The sequence below is a fragment of the Ochotona curzoniae genome, unplaced genomic scaffold, assembly GCF_017591425.1.
Source record: "Ochotona curzoniae isolate NIBS_2020 unplaced genomic scaffold, NIBS_Ocur_1.0 contig_291, whole genome shotgun sequence".
NCBI lineage: Eukaryota > Metazoa > Chordata > Mammalia > Lagomorpha > Ochotonidae > Ochotona > Ochotona curzoniae.
Window position 1 is genome coordinate 7,311,978 of NW_024465649.1, and position 19,687 is coordinate 7,331,664.

General features: G+C 36.1%; 1 protein-coding gene across 1 annotated transcript in view; it reads right to left on the minus strand.

Moving 5' to 3' along the window:
* Positions 1-19,687, minus strand: part of HOOK1 (hook microtubule tethering protein 1) — a 55,427-nt gene that overhangs the window by 23,196 nt on the left and 12,544 nt on the right. Inside the window, exons 3-12 of the mRNA XM_040978473.1 lie at positions 17,206-17,278; positions 15,449-15,499; positions 14,028-14,160; positions 11,322-11,389; positions 9,912-9,974; positions 9,026-9,109; positions 6,904-7,070; positions 4,742-4,882; positions 3,707-3,908; positions 2,749-2,859 (exon numbers count right to left, since the gene is read on the minus strand). Coding sequence (XP_040834407.1) covers positions 2,749-2,859; positions 3,707-3,908; positions 4,742-4,882; positions 6,904-7,070; positions 9,026-9,109; positions 9,912-9,974; positions 11,322-11,389; positions 14,028-14,160; positions 15,449-15,499; positions 17,206-17,278 — 1,093 coding nt within the window. The remainder of the gene's footprint in view (positions 1-2,748; positions 2,860-3,706; positions 3,909-4,741; positions 4,883-6,903; positions 7,071-9,025; positions 9,110-9,911; positions 9,975-11,321; positions 11,390-14,027; positions 14,161-15,448; positions 15,500-17,205; positions 17,279-19,687) is intronic.

Consider the following 19,687-nt stretch of genomic DNA (forward strand, 5'->3'; position numbering starts at 1 on the left):
CAGCTACTCCCACTGGAGAGCGTGAGCTGGGATGGGGGCAGACCAGACTAGGCAGGGCTACAACACCTGCGAGCCTCAGGTGGACTAGATCAGGGAAAAGCAAGGCTGGGCTGATTATTCCTACTGGTGCAAACAAAATTAGAGTGGGTGAGGGTTGTTTTGTCTCAGCCATAGCATCAGCTGCAAGAAGCTGGCACTGGGGGCTAGTTCTGTCAAGTCAAACCGCAGGCTATCTGGAGAGTGGATAATCTGGGAGTGGGAGCAACCTGGGAGGGAAATAGTGGGCTCCTCCCTCTTTTTTTAATTTTAATTTTTTTTATTACATTGCATTATGTGACACAGTATTATAGGCACTGGGATTCCCCCCTCCCCTCCAGGGCTCCTCCCTCTTGGGTTACCACTTCCACGGGAGGGCATAAAACTAGGACAGCCACTGGGATGGAAAGAGGTGTGGGACAGACTGGACTACTGCTACACATACTGGCAAACCAGGGTAGGGGGTGGGCCTGGTAGGGGTTATTGCGGGTCCCTCCAACTAGTCTGCAGCTCCCACTGGTTTATGCAAGGGCCAAGTATGTGCTGGTCAGAACCAGGCTGGACTGCAACACCCATTGGTTCCAGTGGAAGTTGGGAGTGAAAACAGAACCAACCCAGCAATAGCAACCACCAGCTGATCGGGGCGATGGATGGTGCCAGGCCCTGTACTTGCCAGCACATACCAGAATCTGGTTTGAGAACACCTCAGACAAAGTTTTTTTGGAGATCTCCCCAATCAAAATGCTGGACTCAACCTTAACCAAGAAAAGAGAGAAGACAGAACAGATCAACCAACCATCTCAGCTATATCTTGGCAGCGAAATACGAGTCAAACAGACTTTATGATGGACTATGTCAACCAGTGGATTCTTCAAAGACCTCATAGTGCCGGAGTGGCAAGATTGGCAGCGATTCATAACTGCTGAAATATCAAAACCACTTGAGCAAGAACCTCAGAGCATACCCTACATCCGGGACCTGGGGAGGGTGGGAAATTGGGTGGGCCTTCTCCCTTAATATCCCCTTTAAACATGAGGGAAACTATATGGAAAAAATAAGTCTTACCCACTTTCCTGTAGCCCTTAACCTTTTTACCCTAATTAACTATGTAAAGATTGCCAATAAAAATTTTATAAATTAAAATAAAAAGAAATGAGTTCACTCCCAGCTCAGTGTATGTTCAGTACTTTCCCTTGCCTTTGCCTCCTTAAGACAAATGGCACCCAATTCGGCTCTAGGGGGCTGACTGGGCTGTGAAATCCATTTCGTAATGCCCTACTAATGATACCTCATGATGTTCTCTTGACAGAGAAGAGGAATAGCACCTACCAAAACCAAAGGCAAATGTGAAGAACATCCCAATAAAATAAGAGCAGAAGACTAAATCAATGAACAACCCATTCCTAAAATGACAGGACCAAATTACCACCCATACATATTAACCCTGAATGCAAATTACTTAAGCTCAATCAAACATCATAGATTAATAGACTGGATTAAAAAAACAAAACCCATCTATTTGTTGTCTAGAACAGACACATTTCACCAACAAAAATCAGAGGAAACTATATCTCATGGATTTTGATATTTTGTTTTTGTTAGTTTCATCTCTTCAAATCACTTTCTTCTGATTAGATTATTCAGTGATTCATAGATCATATAGAAGCATCATTTTCTTCAAGAAGGTTCTCAATTTAATTTTTCATTTCTGCAGCGACACATTAGTCATTCAGTAGAATGTTATTTAACTTCATGATGTGATTAATTTCTTTTTTCTTCCTGTTGTTGATTTTGTATTGTGGCTTTTCATTTAAGGGGATGTATAGTAGCTGTGTAGTGGAGACTGTCATATCTAGTAACATGTTATTTAACTTCATAGCATTGTAAATTTCTATTTTTCTTCCTATCGTTAATTTTGTATTGGGGCTTTTCATTTAAGGGGATGTACAGTAACTGTGAAACGGAGACCAAAATAACCAGATGTGAGGTTACAATGTAGTATGCATCTCTACTTCCAGACAAAGATTGACTTACAATGAAACTGTTTAGTACATCTTGACAATAGGATGCTGGACTCTGCCATTGTCCATGCCCACAATGATGGATATATGACTGTGTATAAAGAACTGCATTTTAGTAATGATATAGTGGAACTCAGTGCTGGGGGTGGAGCTGGGGAGGGAATAAGGGAAATCCTAGGAGCCTATGGAACTGTATCATAAAATGATAATAATAAATAAAACAAATTTTAAAAAGAAAAAAAAAGAGATTATGAACTAAAAAACAAGACCTAGCTGCTCAAAAGAAACTTGTTTCAACTCTAAGGAAATACGATCTGAGAAAATGGAGGATGGTCTAGGAAAACGGAACAAGCTCTACGAACATGGAAGCTAAAAAAAAAAGTAGGAACAGCATTATGGCTATCAGAAGAAAAAGTTTTTTGTAACATTCCATCCAACAGCTGCAGAACATGCACTCTTCCCAAAAGCACACGGAAAATTCTTTAGTGCAGATTACATAGTACGGCACATAGCAAGTTTCAAAACATCTTTTAAAACAGTTAATACTGAGTATTGTTCTGTAAGAGTTATGTTTTACATCAATAAGTTCAATTCAGACAAAGAATTGACAGACATCGCCACCACTTTAAGAGCAAGGGCATTATAAAAACCCAAAGAATGGCATATTCTGATCAATTACGTTTATGCTTACTTCTTTTTCTTTAAGTAAAGCTTCATGTTTTTCTTCAAGTCGCTTCATTTCAAATGCCAATGTGTCTGCTCTTTTGGATTCAGAGGAAAGTTTGGTATGAAGATCCTGAACCTTTTGCCCAGAAAAAAAAGGAAAACAATAGTATGCAATATTAATAGTCTTTCAAAGCTGGGTACATCATAAAACTAAACAAATGTCTATACTAAATTAGTCTCATTTTAGTCTCACAGATTGACAAAAACCACAGCCTGATAATATTTAATAAATACACATAATACTCAATTAATAAGGCCCCCAAACCTCTTATTTGATATTTCTCTGGATTATTTGATAATAGCAAAGCAAAATATCTTAGGCTATAATTTCATTCTCTACATATATATTACCAGAAATGCTAATAAACAATAAAATCTCAACACAACAAAAAAAGCTCAAAAAAGAAAAATGTAGGGCCCAGCATGATAGCATAGTAGTTAAAGTACTCACCTTGAACACACCAGGATCCCATATGGGGGCCGGTTCTAATCCTGGCAAACCTGCTTCCCATCCAGCTCCTTGCTTGTGGCCTGGGAAAGCAGTTGAGCACAGCCCAAAGCCTTGGGACCCATGTGGGAGACCTGGAAGAAGCTCCTGGCTCCTGGCTTTGGATTGGCTCAGCTCCAGCCATTGTGGCTACTTGGGAATCATTGGACAGAAGACCTTCCTTTCTGTCTCTCCTTCTCTCTGTATATTGCCTTCCAATAAAAATAAATAAATCTTTAAAAATAAACAAAAATGTAAAACAACAAGATTACTCAAACCAGTGATCGAAGTTTAAAATAACAGAGTAGAGAAATTAATCAGAATAAGTTCATAATTTATTATACAGAATTCTTAAGTTCTACAATACTCTGAAAAGATGCAAGGGAATAATAAAGCTGCACTCTTAACATTATTCAAAATTCAGTCTTTTTCTTACCTGCCTTTTGTATGTTTCCAACTGTGTACGGGCTGCATTTGCCTTCTTTAATTCTTCTTCTAAACTGACAGTATTATGCATGTACATCATATTTGTTTCCTGTAAAGTTTTCACCTGCTTTCGAAGGTCATTTAGGTCTTGTAGCTTCTGACGATAAATCTCAACAGTGGACTCTAATTTATTGGCTTTATCTGAGGTAGCTCTATAATAACAAAGACCGCACATGAGAAATCAGTGTATACACAGAGCAATTTTATTCTGGCTACAAAATTGAACCTTCTAACAAAACAAAAGCAAGGAGAGAGCTAGAAGTTAAAATTGCAAACTGAGCACAGCCTTAAGAAAACAATCTAAAATTCAACTTTTTTAGATAGCCATCAAAAGAAAAGGGCTTTAAATTTAACACACTGGAGGAATCAAAATGTCTCATATGTTCATTGCATAAAAATGTATTAAAGCATAGAAAAAGTACAGGAAAATTATTGTTTGCATAAAACAATAATTCCGAGCTTTGCTTTTAATCTGGTATTTAGCATAGTTTTGTACTCAGCATTTGATATGCTTTAGATGACTCAATCTGTGAATCTGTCAGGCAAAGCATTTATCTGACCAACTGGACTGAAGCAAAATCAATACACAAATAAATAAAAACACTTCACTATCACAGGCAGCTTTGAATTAATGGGTATAAAGATTCAAACATCTATGAACAATGGAAAAAATTTTAAATATTACTATGAAAAAATAATAGAAAATACAAATATTTGGCTAGTCTGTTTACTAACACAGAGCCAAAAGTTAAATCTCATTTTGGTGTTAATAGTTCTAGTATGAAACTGGTCCTAAGCCACAACAATACATTCATCAAACTGTAATTTCATCAATCTGTATAAAAGAGGTAAATATGAGGTGCCTGGATAAAACTGACCAATGTCTGGAACAAAGGAGCAACTCTATGAAGCTAGTCAAATGCCAACACCCAGAGTGACTAGGTAGCAAGGAGCAGTGATGGAATCGTGCTTACGCAAGCCATACCTAAGAACATCGATTTCATCTTTCAGAGCTCTTGTTTCTTCAGCAAGACTAGTCAACTCATCATTCCTGTGCTGAAATTCAATCAGCTGCTTTTCAAGTTCTTCACAATGAATGCGATAATCATCTTTTGCAGCTTCAAGCCTTGAGCAATGAAAACAAATAAGCACTTACAATGCAATTTCCACCATTGGTTTTCCTTTTGGAACATGGCCTTATTAACGGGAAATAACACCTATAAAGATTTTCCTTCTCTGTTTTTAAGTATTTTTATGATGTTGAGCCTACTGACCCAATGGTAACAGATATATATATCTCTATTTATTTTAAACATTTTTGGCACCAATCTTCAGTTACACTTAAATATTTCACTTGAAAAACTGAAATCCCTTTTATTATATTTCTCATTTTTAAAAATATTAGGTTAAATAAGCTAGACAGAGAATGGCAAATATCACATGTTCTTCCTCACCTGCAGAAGCTATATCATTCACTCTTAACCCAAGTCTGGGAAGGGAAAGGCAGACGAGAGGGAGTCTGACTTCCAGTTATCAAATCCTAGCAAGAGTGAACGAACAAGGTCCTAGTGTTATACAGAATAAGGAGGTGGCTTCAACTCACGGTAATCTATCACATCTGTTTATGAAAAAAAAAGAAAGGCAGCCCAAGGCGCAAATCACAAAGCTGCTTTTCTAATTCCACTTTGAAAGACAATAACTGAAGGGATAAGACACTTTACAGCATTTAATCTTGAAACAAAAAAGAGAAGTACACTCAATGTTCTGAATTATTACTTCCAGGTAGCAACACTGCTTAATCTCTACTTTTTTTAAGATTTATTTTTATTTTTTATTGGAAAGTCAGATATATAGAGAGGAGGAGAAACAGCGAGGAACGTCTTCTGTCCGATAATTCACTCCCCAAGTGGCTGCAATGGCCATTGCTGAGCCAATCTAAAGCCAGGAGCCAGGAGCTTCTTCTGGGTCTCCCATGTGGGTGCAGGGTCCCAAGGCTTTGGGATGTCCTTGACTGCTTTTTCAGGCTGCCAGCAGGGAGCTGGATGGGAAGTGGGACTGCTGGGATTAGAACTGTCACCCATATGGGAGCCTGTTTAAGATGAGGGCTAGGCCCTTATTCTGTACTTCTAATTGAAATTTCAATTTAAAATGATAAGGAAAAATCTAAGACACATGTGATAATTGTTGAAAGATAAGCTGTTGAAGGAATATTGGTCCATTAAGGACTTCCTATTGACCAAAATGTGAGACAATTTGGGATTCAAGAAAAACTGACAATAGATGTAAGCTCTGTTCAATAAGAATCCTTGATTTGGGTGAGCATTTGCTCCAACTGCTAAGATACTGTTTAGAACAAGGAATCTCAAGAGTGTCCGGCTGGAGTCCTAGTTCCCTTCCGGTCCCAAACTCCTTCTATCACATTGGGAAACAACAGTGATTCCCTGCTATTCCTCCTCGGAGACTCAAACTGAATTTCAGGCTCTTGACTTCAGCCTGAAACAATCCTAGCCGGACGCTGTAAGCATCTGGGCAGTGAACCAACAGATGGAAAGTCTCTGCCTTTCCCCCTTTCTCCTTCTCTCCTTTCAAATAAAGTGAAAATAAGTAATTTTTCTAGTTAATACAAATTTTCATTATTAAACACAAAGCACAGTCAGGAATTAGATTCTGGGTAAGGATTCAAGCGATAAAAGACATTGAGCTTAACTAATGGAATATAAATGTGGTCTGCAGACAACAACATTGTGTCAACGACAAGCTTCCCAGTTGTGCTCACTATGTACCAGTTTATAGGGGAATGCCCTTGTCCCGGGAGTCAGGCACTGAAGCTGTCAGGGGTAAAGAACATGTCTCCAACTATCCTGCACTGGTTCAGAAACTACATCACAGACTGCTAATAAAAATGAAAAAGTGCGAAATAACTGCTGGGAAAGCACAAAGCACATGAGTTCCTAATCCTGTGCCTTGTTCTATCATTTCAATTTTACATAAATATTCCAACTGTCTAGCAACAATTACATAATCAGTGTCCTAAACACATAACAATGCCTAAAAATCAGCTGTTGATATCATAATCCTTAGGTACTATGCATAATAACATAACACTTAGTTCAGTGCAACATTAATAGTTAACACGAGTGATGCTACCTGAAGTTTTCTTCCTGTAATTGTTCTAGTTGTAACTGGGCATGAAAATATTTTTTTGCGACCATTGTATTTGGATCATCGAAAGAGCCATCCATCTGATCGAGTTTTTCATTCATCATCTCATTCTCAGACACCAGTGAATTCTTTTCATCTTGGAGTGCAGTCACCTAAAAATCAAACACACAAATAGAAGCATCCAAATATCTTTAATGTCTAGAGTTTTGTATTCTAAATCTGACTACACCTTTAAATTGCTAGGCCAATCAGACTAGATCATGTGTAAGGATCTTTACAAGCCTGGAATTCAGAGTTCAGAAGGTTTGTGTCAAACAAAAGAAATAGATACATATATATGAAGAACTCCACGTACAACTACCTTTAAAATGGTATGTTTGTCCTCATTTGGAGAAGAAAGTGGTTCTAAGTCTCTAAAATTTGACTAGCAAATCGAAATTTGAAAATTTAATGAGCACTCTTAGGCATGGACTAAATCTAAGAATGCTGCTCACCTACTACCAAACAATACTTAGATAAAAAGTCATTATTTTAGTTTCATACAGAAAATTTTCAGTCCTACATCACATATTTGGGAGACAACAGCTTAATGAATCCATAATAAAAACCTAAATCATTCCCATTTGTACCTTGAAGCTATTAGTGATTTAAGTGAGCAGGAGCAGGCATTTGGCCAAGTGGATAATACTCTGATTTGGAATGCCCATACACCATATTGGAGTGCCTAGGTTCAACTTTCAGTTCTGAACCCAATTCCAACTTTTCGCTATATGTGCACCCTTGGAAACAGCAGGTAATTGCCAAAGAGTAGGGTCCCTGGTACCCACATGGAAGACCAGGATTGGGTCCCCAGTTTCTAGTTCAGACTGGCCCATCTTTGGGCCTTTGTAATCATTTGGAGAACGTAAAAGCAGTCAATTATGTGTAAAATCACATCAATGTCAAGATACAACATATATATATTCCTTTCAACTAAAACTGAGGAAGTATTATTTCAAATAAGCATTAGCCCTGAGTTCTATTTCTTTTCCATTTAAAAATTACAGCTAAGATTGTGAAAATTTACAAAGGTACAAGTTTGCTACGATCAATTCATGTCCCTCAACACAATAAAATTAAAACATGGTCTGCAAATAAGGAATCCAATAGCTGAAGACTGCCTTTAAGCAGAAAATTTAAACAAACAGCCTTCTGTTCCTAAATTCAGAGTATACTTGTTCTGTAAGCAACCTAGTTTATTTGTCATGAATAATAATTCTAAGTGATCCAGATTCAAAATAAGGAAGAGTTTCTGCCTTCCTGACCCTAGCAACAGAAATACAAATACATAAGAGATGTTGAGAAAGAGCATGCCCTTGAATTGACCAGGGCCAGGCATTAATTATGAAGTGCCTCTGCAAATTACTTGACTGAATATTCACTAAACACACCATGATGTAGAAACAGATGTAAAAACTGAGCCCTTATTTCAGTAATGGAAATTCTGAAGTCAGCAGAACAATTTTCTCTAAGAGACAGGTCAGCAATTTTTCCAAAAAGAAATATAAAAATGTAAGAATATAAGAAATACAAAAAATATAAGAAATGTAAAAGATCCATGATCAAATACGGACGTTTGTAAGAAACCTCTTAAATGGGCCCTTAATCTGTGAAACACAATATCAGATAATTCATTAAAGCAGATTTACCAAGCTTTGTGGTGCAGCAAGTTAAGCTACAGCTTGAAATGCCAACACCCAAAACCAAGAGTGCAATTGGCTACTCTGTTTCTGATTCAGCTTCCTGTTCATGTGCCTGGGAAGCCAGTGGATCACGGTCCAAGTGACTGGATTCCTGCTAGGTATGGGGGAGACCCAGTTAAGAGTTACTGGCTTCTCACTTCAATCTGGCCCAGTTCCAAATGTTGGGTCATTTGCTAAATGAATGAGGAGATGGAAAACTTCTCGCATTTAATAAGGGAATGAGCAGAGGGACAATCTCTTGCTCACTCTCACTCTCTCTCTCTGTGTTTCTTTCTGTCATTTTGCCATTCAAAAAACAAGCATTTTAAAAAATACTTAGCAAATATAAAGAGGCAATATTTTTTATCTCCATCTCTTTCCCATACCTGCATATCCAATTCCTGGCATCTCTGCCTCAGCTCTTCTTTTTCTGCTAATGCTTCCTGAAGTTCTTCCAAGGCCCTTTTAAGCTGAAATATAAAATGAACTCATTCAAATCACATCTTGATACAAACAGAGAAAGCTGTTCTTCATGTAACATACTTACACACTGAAAATTGAAACCGTTTTATAATTCACCTTTTAACAGATGAGCCTTTGCTGTTCTCTAAGTATGAATTAGCTACTGCTTCATCAATATTTAAAGCTACAATCGCACAGAAACAAAATTTTATTTAATGCCTTGTGAAATAATTTAAAATGTATTGCAAGTGGCATTATTTATTTTAACACCCAAAATAATTAGAACAAACAAGCTGGCATCTAGACAAAATTGCCATGAAATGAATGTAATTTGAAATACTTCTTGAGGTGACTGATGACACTCGTGAAAAATTATAAGCAAAAGTATTTAATGTATTGACTTCTGTATTGGAATTAAAGGAGCTGGGAGTCCAGGACTATTTCTACATCTCATCCTCCAGAACTCAAACAACCACATCAGGCAAATATAAAACTTCGTGGGACTTTGAAAACTTTCTATGACTTAACTGCATAACCATCTTGCATGGGCCAAATACGTATTATAGGTGTCAGAAGGAAATGCCAGAATTTCAGTGCCACTCAAATCCTCAAGCATGATCACAAAGAGACCAAACGTAAGTGCAGTCATGAATGAATGCACGGAATACGTAGGGACATTAAAGTGAGATCTTACAGCAGAACACATTAAGTTTCAAGGATGAAATAATCTGTGCACCTGCCCTCTCCCACATGAGCCTTCTGCCGGTAAAGGAACCCAGACACATTGTGCTCAAGTACTGAAATGCTCACCTGTTGCTCTAATTCTCCAACAGCATCATTCGTAGATGCGTTCATTATTTCTTTACTCATCAGCTGGAAAAGCAAAATTAAGGATAATAATGTGATGCTTATGAAATTATAAACTTTTCATTCAATTATTCTTTATAACTGTTGTTTGCATTCCCCTTAACCTATGGTATTTTTGGATTTTTATTTGGCAAACGTCCTATTCAGCACATTGTTAAGGTTTTTCACTGAATTGTAAATATAAATTACATCATCTCAAAAACAAGAAAAAGGGGTGGAAAAGAGCTCATGAAGGAGGAAAGAAGCGAGAGAAGAAGGAGGTATCAGTGTGCTCTTAGAATTTAAAAACTAGTATGAAAAAGTTTAAACAATTAAATTGAAAGGACAATAAAGTGATCTGTATTTAGCATTCCCTTGCTTTAGCTTGATGATTCTAAACACAACATTCATATAAAAATTGTACCAGAGGTTTAATAAAAATAAAAATGCCTAATGAGGACATTATAAGTAAACTATGCTTGAAATATGCAGATATTCACAGTAGTTATATACCAAAAATTATAAACCATTAATATAAGCCATACTGCTGAATAACACACAACACATTAAATAATTTTAGATGAATCATCAGTAGCACAAATTTACCTGTGAAATGACAAAACTGTTACTTTAGGAAGTCATTTTAGTAACAGGAATTATATGAAAAATGAACCATTTAAAATAAGTTTTTTGCACATGAAAGGCAAACTTACTCATATACAGTAATGCTTCTAACCCAAAACACAAACATTAACTCAGAGCATGGGCGACTGAAGCCCTGTGCTGTCTCTGAAGCCCCTCCTTACCCAACTGTGCAATTCTTCTCTTGGCTGGCCCTCCAGTCTCCTCTACATCCTCCTCTCCTGAGCCACACATCCTGAATCCTTCTGGCTCAGTACAGATCATTAGACTAACCAAAACCCACGTTACCTGGCTCTGAGCCCTAAGCAGCAGCACATCTGGTCCAATGACCTAACATTCTAAACATTCATATACCATATGTTAACTACAGTCTCAGGAAAGTCTGCCCTGATCGGGAGAGAAGGGAGCAGAAATAAAAACAAAAACACTCAGAGGTTATTTATATTGCTTTTCTGGTTTAGCTGATACTATTTAAAGGAATATGACAATATCAAATTACCAACCGCCTTTCAAAGTGTAGAAATACTGAAAATAGGCTTGAGCGGCTTCTGAGAAATTTTGCAAAAAAATTTTTAAATCGCCAAAAATTGAGACAAATCATTCAAATTTGTTCAAACGGAAAAAAAAGCCAACAGCATACAAAGAAAAACAAACATCTATAAAAGGTAAAAGGAAAGTTTTACAAAATTTTGTTTAGGGTTCTCGTCCTTATTTGAACCAGACATAACTTACCTCTTGAATAGCAGTCATGACCACATGTTGAACAGACTCTTCCAGTGTCATTATTTTTTGAATATGTTCTATGGGTGAAAAAAAGTCACATCTGAAAAAAAATCTACTTTTTACCCATAGTATCTTAGCCATTAAATTAACAGAATGTAAACATTCACCACAGACACTATGCTGCATTATTGTTTCACAACATGTCCACTGAAGAGAAACAAGCAGACTAGAAAACATATTGTTCCTATAGAAGAAGCCTTGGTTTGTTTTTTTTTTTTCAAATAAGAAAGTGTAAGGTAGGCTGTGAATCTAAAGACAATCAGGACAAGAGCTGCAGGTGTAGTTTTAGAACCAGGGAGCTCCACTTTATTGAGCAGGAAGCTCATTCCTGGGAACACCAGCTCTGCATGCAGAGTTTTACCACACACCCACGAGCCATGAACAAAGGGATTCCGCCTTGGCATTAAGGGGGATGGGAGTGTCCCATGAGAAGGAGCACACCTTGTATCTGCAGACTTAAAATTATGTCCAGGTATGTCTAATTAAAATTATTTTTCTAAAAGGTTAAGGAGTTACTATGTTCCAACCCTTTTTGTAATTGATTATTCTCAGAAATTTCTAAAACGTTCTCCAAATCTTCCTTTAATTGGTGAAGTTAAGAACAGGAAACTGTCTAATAAATGCTGGTGTGTACCTGGTCACTGAGTGGGAAAACATGAATTAACTAGAAAATGCACAGATACTGCAGCAATATCCTCCAAGGCAGTTTCTGGATGCTGGGATGTTACCCGATTGAAACTTTCATAAAAATCACATGCTCCACCAAAACTAAGCAAAGCATTGTTAATCAAACAAGATCATTTTTCCAAGGTTGAGAGTGCTGAGGTATCTTACAATGATTTTAAAAATTAATTCTCAATGCAAAGTAGAAGTGGAATATATTCTAGATGTGTCTTGGTTTTAAATTTTAAATCAATTACAAATAACCTTTCCACTTACCTATTCATAATCAAAAATGAAAACTCACTCATATACCCCTAAAAAAATTCAATTATATGGCCCTGCTTATTTTTGTTTTTATTTTATTTTAAAGGTAGATTGACAAAAAGACAGATATGGCATTGAGTGGTTCACTCCCTAAACAATTCTCAACAGCTGCCAATTAAGCCAAAACAAGTAGGGAAGCTGAACTCGACCCAGGTTTCTCATGTGAGCAGGAAGCATCCGACTACTTGAGCCATCGCCTGCTGACTACCAATAAAAGTCAATGTATCTCTTAGCAGCAAACGGGAATCAAAAACAAGGGCTCAAATCCCAGACACCTGAAAAGTTGTATATCCAAAAATTATCTTTTTTTAAGACATGAAGACAAAAGTGCTTAAGGCTGCTTAGAACGAAACCATGAAAGCACTACCTATACCAAAATTTGTAGAACACTTTAAAATCATCATCTTAAGGGAAAAGTTTAGCTTGAAGTTTTAGTCAATTATTGCTTTGAAGAGAAAAGTTGATTTCATAAGCAAGAGAAAAACAACAAAACCCAAAAACCTAAAGATAAAATCAAATCATAACCAAAAAGCAGTAGTACTAAAAAAACCCCAAAAAATTTAACAAATCAGACAGATCAAGCAGAAATAAGTTAAAAATCATAGAAAGCAATAAAAACAAAATAAAAATATTAAAAAGTATCACAATTATAAGAGAAAATAATTGGATTTATAAGCAAGTTACTAGTTGCCAATTTAACATTAACTATTTATGGAAGTTTTAACTTTCTATGAGCAAATGTCACTCACTTTAATATTTAAGGAAAATCTAATATCTTTGCCATTATTTATTAAGTGAAAAACAAAACCCTACAGAAAGCATAGGTTTCACCTGCAGAAAAACACGCTAGCTAATAACTGAAATGGACAAATCTCAGGATTTTCCAATGCCCAATCCTTATGCCTCGCTTACAAGATGAATTACAACTGATTTCACTTGTCCTAATATTTCCTTTTCTGAATTTGTTTCTATACAATCTGTCTTGTTTACATCCTTTCTCCCTTAGTTGAATGGTGTTGACTAAGTAATTGAAGGTCGCCTGGCTTGAAGTATTTTTCAAACTTAAGAACACAACACTCCTTTTCCAAAGTCTACGTTAAAAAAAAAAAAAACCAACAACAATCATCAACCTGAGGGGAATGTGGATCTGTTCAGTTCATCACCTTATCAATGACAAATAATCAAAAATGAGCTTCTTTGCATTCAGCAGGATGTGGATCCCTAAGTCTGTGTTTAACAATGTAATGCAGAAACTTTGTTCACATTTATCAGGTATTCCTCTGAAAGCAGACTAGATTTTACTTCAGAAGCTGAATATTTATGAATAACTGAATCAATTTCATGGTCTACCTACATGTAAAATAGGTGTGGCAAATAAATAGGTACATTATTGGTTCAAAACCCACTAACTCCCAAGAGCTAGCTGTATTAAACTGAAATAGACTCAAATGTACTTAGCCACTGAATATGAATCTAAGAGTCCAGGAACACATGGAATATTAAAAATCTATTTCATTTAAATGGAAAATATGGGCTAGCATTTAGATCTGCTTTACAATTCAGAGTGCTTTCTGCCAAGCTGTAATAGTATATTTTAATGCTACCTTGTATATCACTATAAGTTGTTTCTGGAAAATGGAAATCATCAAAAGACTGAAACACACTTACCTTGTTTCTTTTCACAGTTGACTGCACAACCTAAAATAAGCTGGAGCAGCCTCCCCAGCTCCGCAGAATCAGAACATTCAGTTATTTGATTTAAGTCAGGAATAAGCTCTTCAGAAATCTGCTGCCCCAAAAACTGCAACAACAAAATAATAAATCAGAGCCTTCATATATGTTGGTTATATAGATTTCACTACATTTAATTATCAAAAGGAAAAAAGATTATAAATACAGGTTTATGTGACAACTCAAACAAATCAACAAATGCCAAGTCAGTCAAATCCTTCCTAAACTTGCTTCGGGTTTTGCATTAAGTATCCTTAATTCCACCGTCAGAAAGCCAGATCTTCTTAATGTAAGTACCTAGTCAAGTCTGCTGTGATAACACTTATGACCTTCCACTACAGAAAGACCAGGCTTATGCTAAGTCAAAATGGACTAAAAACACTTTGATACACATACATATGGTGGAGTAATAGAGAAGCACAGTATAGAGCATTGCAATTTTACAAATAAACAAATCCAGTGAGCTAATTTTCCTGTCTTATCTCTCATTTCTTAATTTAACTTATTAACAAGATTCTTAGCATTAAAAAAGCTTGAAAATTATTAGTCATTAATGAATTGAAAAATATCCAATAATATTAAAAAACGTTTTAAAGAATAGGTAAGCTTAATTGTATGACTTCAAAAATTAAAAAAAAATTTAACTGCAAAATCTATTCAAAAGTCTCCAATCACTAAACAATAAAGTTTTCTATAATATAACCCTAATAGAAAATACATTATGATGCTGTATGAGAAAAAAATCAAACTACCATTCTGTAATGTGATGAACACTAGCCTGTCACATTCACAGGTGCCTAAGCTGTGAATTCAACCAAGAATCAAAAAATTATTTTAAAAGAATCATTTCTTTACATGTAACAATTATATAGAAACCCAGGCATTCAAAGGGATTCCAAGAAGTCCATGAAGTATATAGCTTATGAAAAAACTATGATGGAATTTCAACAATTTCTGCAACAAAGAAAACTTAAAATTTGTTTTCCAGATCTTTCTGAAGTTTCTGCATGTGCAAATGTTGTATTACTTTGTATAATGGAATTGGGAATCTCAAAATGTTGATATCCATAGGAAGTCCTGGGGCCTATTCCTGGGGATAAACACCAAGGCATAACTCTATTTGATAAAATAAATGATCCAAAGATCATTAATATACAATGTTATTGTACAAATCATCACATCTAATTTGAAGCCTAATTTCACAAAATCTGAATGTTTAAAATTGTCAATAAAATATATTCCAATTGTGAATTATTTTGCTGTAAATGGTCATCAAAGAAAAGCCTACCCATTTTTCTATGACAATATAACTATCATGTAACATGTTATATTTAATTAAGGTCAGTTATTTTTCATACCTCATGGTAATAACTCATAATTCCTTGAAGGACCTTCTTTAAATTACTAGCCTGAAGTTGAAAAAAGAATAAGAAATATATTATTATTTCATAATAAAATTAAATTATGTCAATGTGAAAGACAAGAAACTTTCCCAATAAAAATGATACCACAATTACTAGAGTTCTATAAGTAATAGCAAGTGGCATGTTTTCAAATACCAGTGATTTAATCACTGTTTGATTAACTAAGATAACTGTACTTAAAGTGAGTCACAATGAATTCAAGGGCCTGTGCTAACACTTGATTCTGAACATGTCCACCTCCAGAGATCAGCAGGTTAAGATTCATGTGCTTTTTTTGCCAACAATAACTAGCAGGTAAGACAAAATATTAAAAAAAACTTTTTTTCCAAAGCTCTACACAACGGGAAGTACAAAATTCTGCTTTCTAGAGGAGGACTGGGGGTGGAGGGAAGACTTCCGGCTTGAGGCAATGATCTGGCCCTGGCACAAGGAGCCGGAAATGAGACAAGGCCTGATGTTCTCACCGAGCTGAGGAGACACCTGGAACAGCTCAGGAAGGCCAACCAGGGCACACGAATGGAAGAAGCCATGGGGAAGAAAGAGTTCGAAAGTGGTGTAATGACATCTTTGATTCTATAGTAGATGCCAATTTGCAGGCGCATAGGTGAAAAAATTTTTTTCTGAACTCAGGAAACAACAGTCCAAAGAACTAATAAACCGAAACTTCAAACAGCAATTTCAACTATAAGCTTAAACTTACAAAGATAAAGAAACTTTTGAAATTCCTACTATTAAGACAGAAGGGATGATGCTCTGTGCAGGAACCGTCCTCTAAAGACCCCTCAAAAATTACCACCCAGTAGAGAGCTTCTAACTAAACCCAAGAGGAAAGAGTAACTGATTTGCCTCCTAGGGAAGCCTAACAACAAGCTTTAAAAGGATCACACGGATTAACTGCCTGCAAGAACAAAGTCCAACTTTCTGGAAGGAATATAAAAAAATACAACACTCCATAGTCATATCTAGCTTCTAAGTTGAAAAACTACTACTCATGAACAGGACATATGAATTACAATGAGAAAGCTAAACAACAGATCACTCATTAGCATATCGCTAGCATAATAATAGTTAAGAACAACCAGTGTCCACAGATTAGACAAGCTATGTAAAACAAACATTTGACAACTACAGCAAAACTGACTTAAAAAATACACAGGTTGTCAGTTTCGTTTAAGTATAAACAATTCAGCAATTCAACCTGGTAATTTACTCAAAATAAAAACATTTCTATAGACTCATATTTGAAACATCATTATTGTATTCACAGCAGCTAAAAACAGAAACAATTCAAGTATCTTCAGTGATGAACTAAACAAATGCTGATATATCAATGTAATAAAATGTTACATAGAAAAAATTCATAAACACGCTGAGTAAAAGAATTCAAACTGTGTATATAATATGGTTTCATTTATGAGACATTCTGGAAATTAAATCTACAGTGATACAAAACATCTGTGGTTGCCCAGGCTCAGGTTGGGGATGAACTGGGAGGGGGCCTGTGCATGCTTTCAATTGATGGAAATGTTTAACATCTTGGTAGGATGCTAAAAGTGCATGAGAACATACGGGTATGTCAAAAGTCAAACAATACACAAAAAATGCACCTGCAAATTTACTCTTTTAGAAAATATTTAGTGTTAAATTTAAGACTACTATTTGAATCCTTTTTCTCCTACTATTTTGCATACCTTTATTCTCCGATTGTCCCCAACATCCTCTTTAATTCGGCTTAACCAAGATTCATTAAACCAAGCTACATCACTAAAAACAAAAGGGAGAATGCTGAATATTAAAAATCTTTAAACATAAACAATACAGAAATAAATGATTTAAAAAGTTACTTCATACTTTAAAACCTGGGCTTACCAAGAGGGGAAAGAACTTACTTAAATGAACCCAATAGATTTTTCATGATTCTCAAGAATTTAGCTTAGAATCTCTCATATTTAACTACAGAAGTGATTACTGACCTCTATAAAACAAAAAGTTACTGATTATTTAATTGTAGGCATACTGCTATCAAAAGGTATAAAAGTTCCAATAGTTAGGATTAAAAAAACAGTATTTAATAACTATTATATATGAATAATGTGTGCTTCATGTTTTTCCATGATACTCCACTTCAATATAGTAGCACCCTAACAGAGATTATCCAGGGAACTGGGCACACGAGGAGCTGACACTAACACATGGCAAAGTCAAAAGAAATCTATTTGAGTAGAATGAACTTAACTGAGAAATCTGCAAAGACAAGTTCAGTTTTACCTGGTAAACACCTAGTTTATTAACTATTAAAGATCTAAAAAAATCACTATGTGAAATTTCTCTGCAGTAATTGTTTTGTTTTGTTGAGAGCATGAGAGACGAGTTCCTATTCACTGGTTCACACACTGAATGCCAGAAATATCGAGGGGTGGGCCAAACCAAATCTGAGAGCCAGAAACTCAATCTGGTTGCTCCACATCAGTGGGAACTCAATGACCTGATGCATTGCACTACCACACAGGATGTATATTATAGTAGGCTAGAATGGGAAGGAGGGCTGTTGAACCAGGACTTGAACACTCACATTCCTGTCTCCTTAATAAGGTTTTCAGTAACAATATCTGGCAATGCATTGTGAATTATATTAATACAAAATATTCTAAATAATTGGATGCTTGCTATATGTAAGGAATTGAGCAATATTAATGTAAAGAGAAATATCTTAATCACAGAGAAATAGCCATTATATGAATAAAATAGAAAGTATAATCGACACTAAAGAATCTGCTAAATCCTCTGAACAGTCATAAAATTTCAGTTTTAGCTAGAAGTTGTCATAAATGTCCCTTCTAAATGTTTATTTTATAGATAATATAACTAAAGTTGGGGGGCAGAGATCTTTTCGAAGGATGCATCTTGAAATTTAAAAACACAGACAGAAACAATAAAACTATAGTCTAGTGCCTCGCTTTTCAGGTTTCATTCTGCCTTAATTTAGAAGTCATCATTCTGGTTAAGGTAACTAAGAACAATGCCTTCCCCATTTTCAATTCATTTATTTTGACCTTAGAAGCATTTTCTCTTGCGCAAATTAATGTTACTTGTGTTCAACTTTTCCCAGAAAAGGCGACAATCATCAAAACAATTTAGCTTGATGCAGAAGTAATATGCTGCTACACAAGTGTTTACCAGAAATGACTGCACTGAGTTAGCTAATGATTCAAAACTATCAAAGTAAATTTACCTTCCTTTTACATCAGATTAAATAATGGAAAGCCCTGAACAAAAGATATCAGGTGGGATGACTAATTTTATGTGTCAACAGAGATAGGCCATAGTACCCAGATAGTTACATATACAGGGGTGCTGCTGTGAAGGTATTTTTTTCTGTTTTTAGAAAGATGCACATTTTTACCAGTAGAATCTTACTGTCAGTGGATGGGTCTTATCCAAAACTCAGGGCCTCTCCCAGACACAGCCAGCTGCGGTAGTCAACCTTGCAACAAGAGTGTTTCTCTCAGCTGTGCAGCCTGCTGGCTGAGCCTACAGGTTCTGGGCTCACTATCCTCTAAAACCCGTAAAAGGATTCACTGTGTGTGTGCATGTGTGTGTACATGCATGTTCCTCTAAAAGGATTCGCTATGTGTGTGTTCCTCTAAAGGATTTGCTAGGCATGTGTAATATGTGCGTGCACACGCCTGCTAGCATTCATTCCTCTAAAAGAACTTGCTATGTATGTGTATGTGTGTTACTCTAAAATGACTTCCTAGGCATGTGTGTCTGTCTGTTCCTCTCAAAGGCCATGCTGTGTGTGTGTGTGTGTGTGTGTGTGTGTGTGTGTGTGTGTGTGTGTGTGTGTATGTGTGCATGTTCATTCTTCTCAAAGGAACTGCTAGGCATTTATGTGTTTTTCCTCTAAAAGGACTCACTCTGTGTGGGTGTTTTTCCTCTAAAAGGACTCACTGTGTGTGTGTGTGTGTGTGTGTGTGTGTGTGTGTTCCTCTAAAAGGACGCCCCATCCTCTGAAACGGCATGATCCATTGTGTGTGTGTGTGCGTATGTATGTGCATGTGCTGTTTCTTTAGAGAACCCCGTCTTCCCTCTAGAAACTGGGTTTACAGATAATCTGCTCTTGTTGTGGATTTTCTTAAGATAATTCCTCTTTACATTTTGCATTTTTTGTCT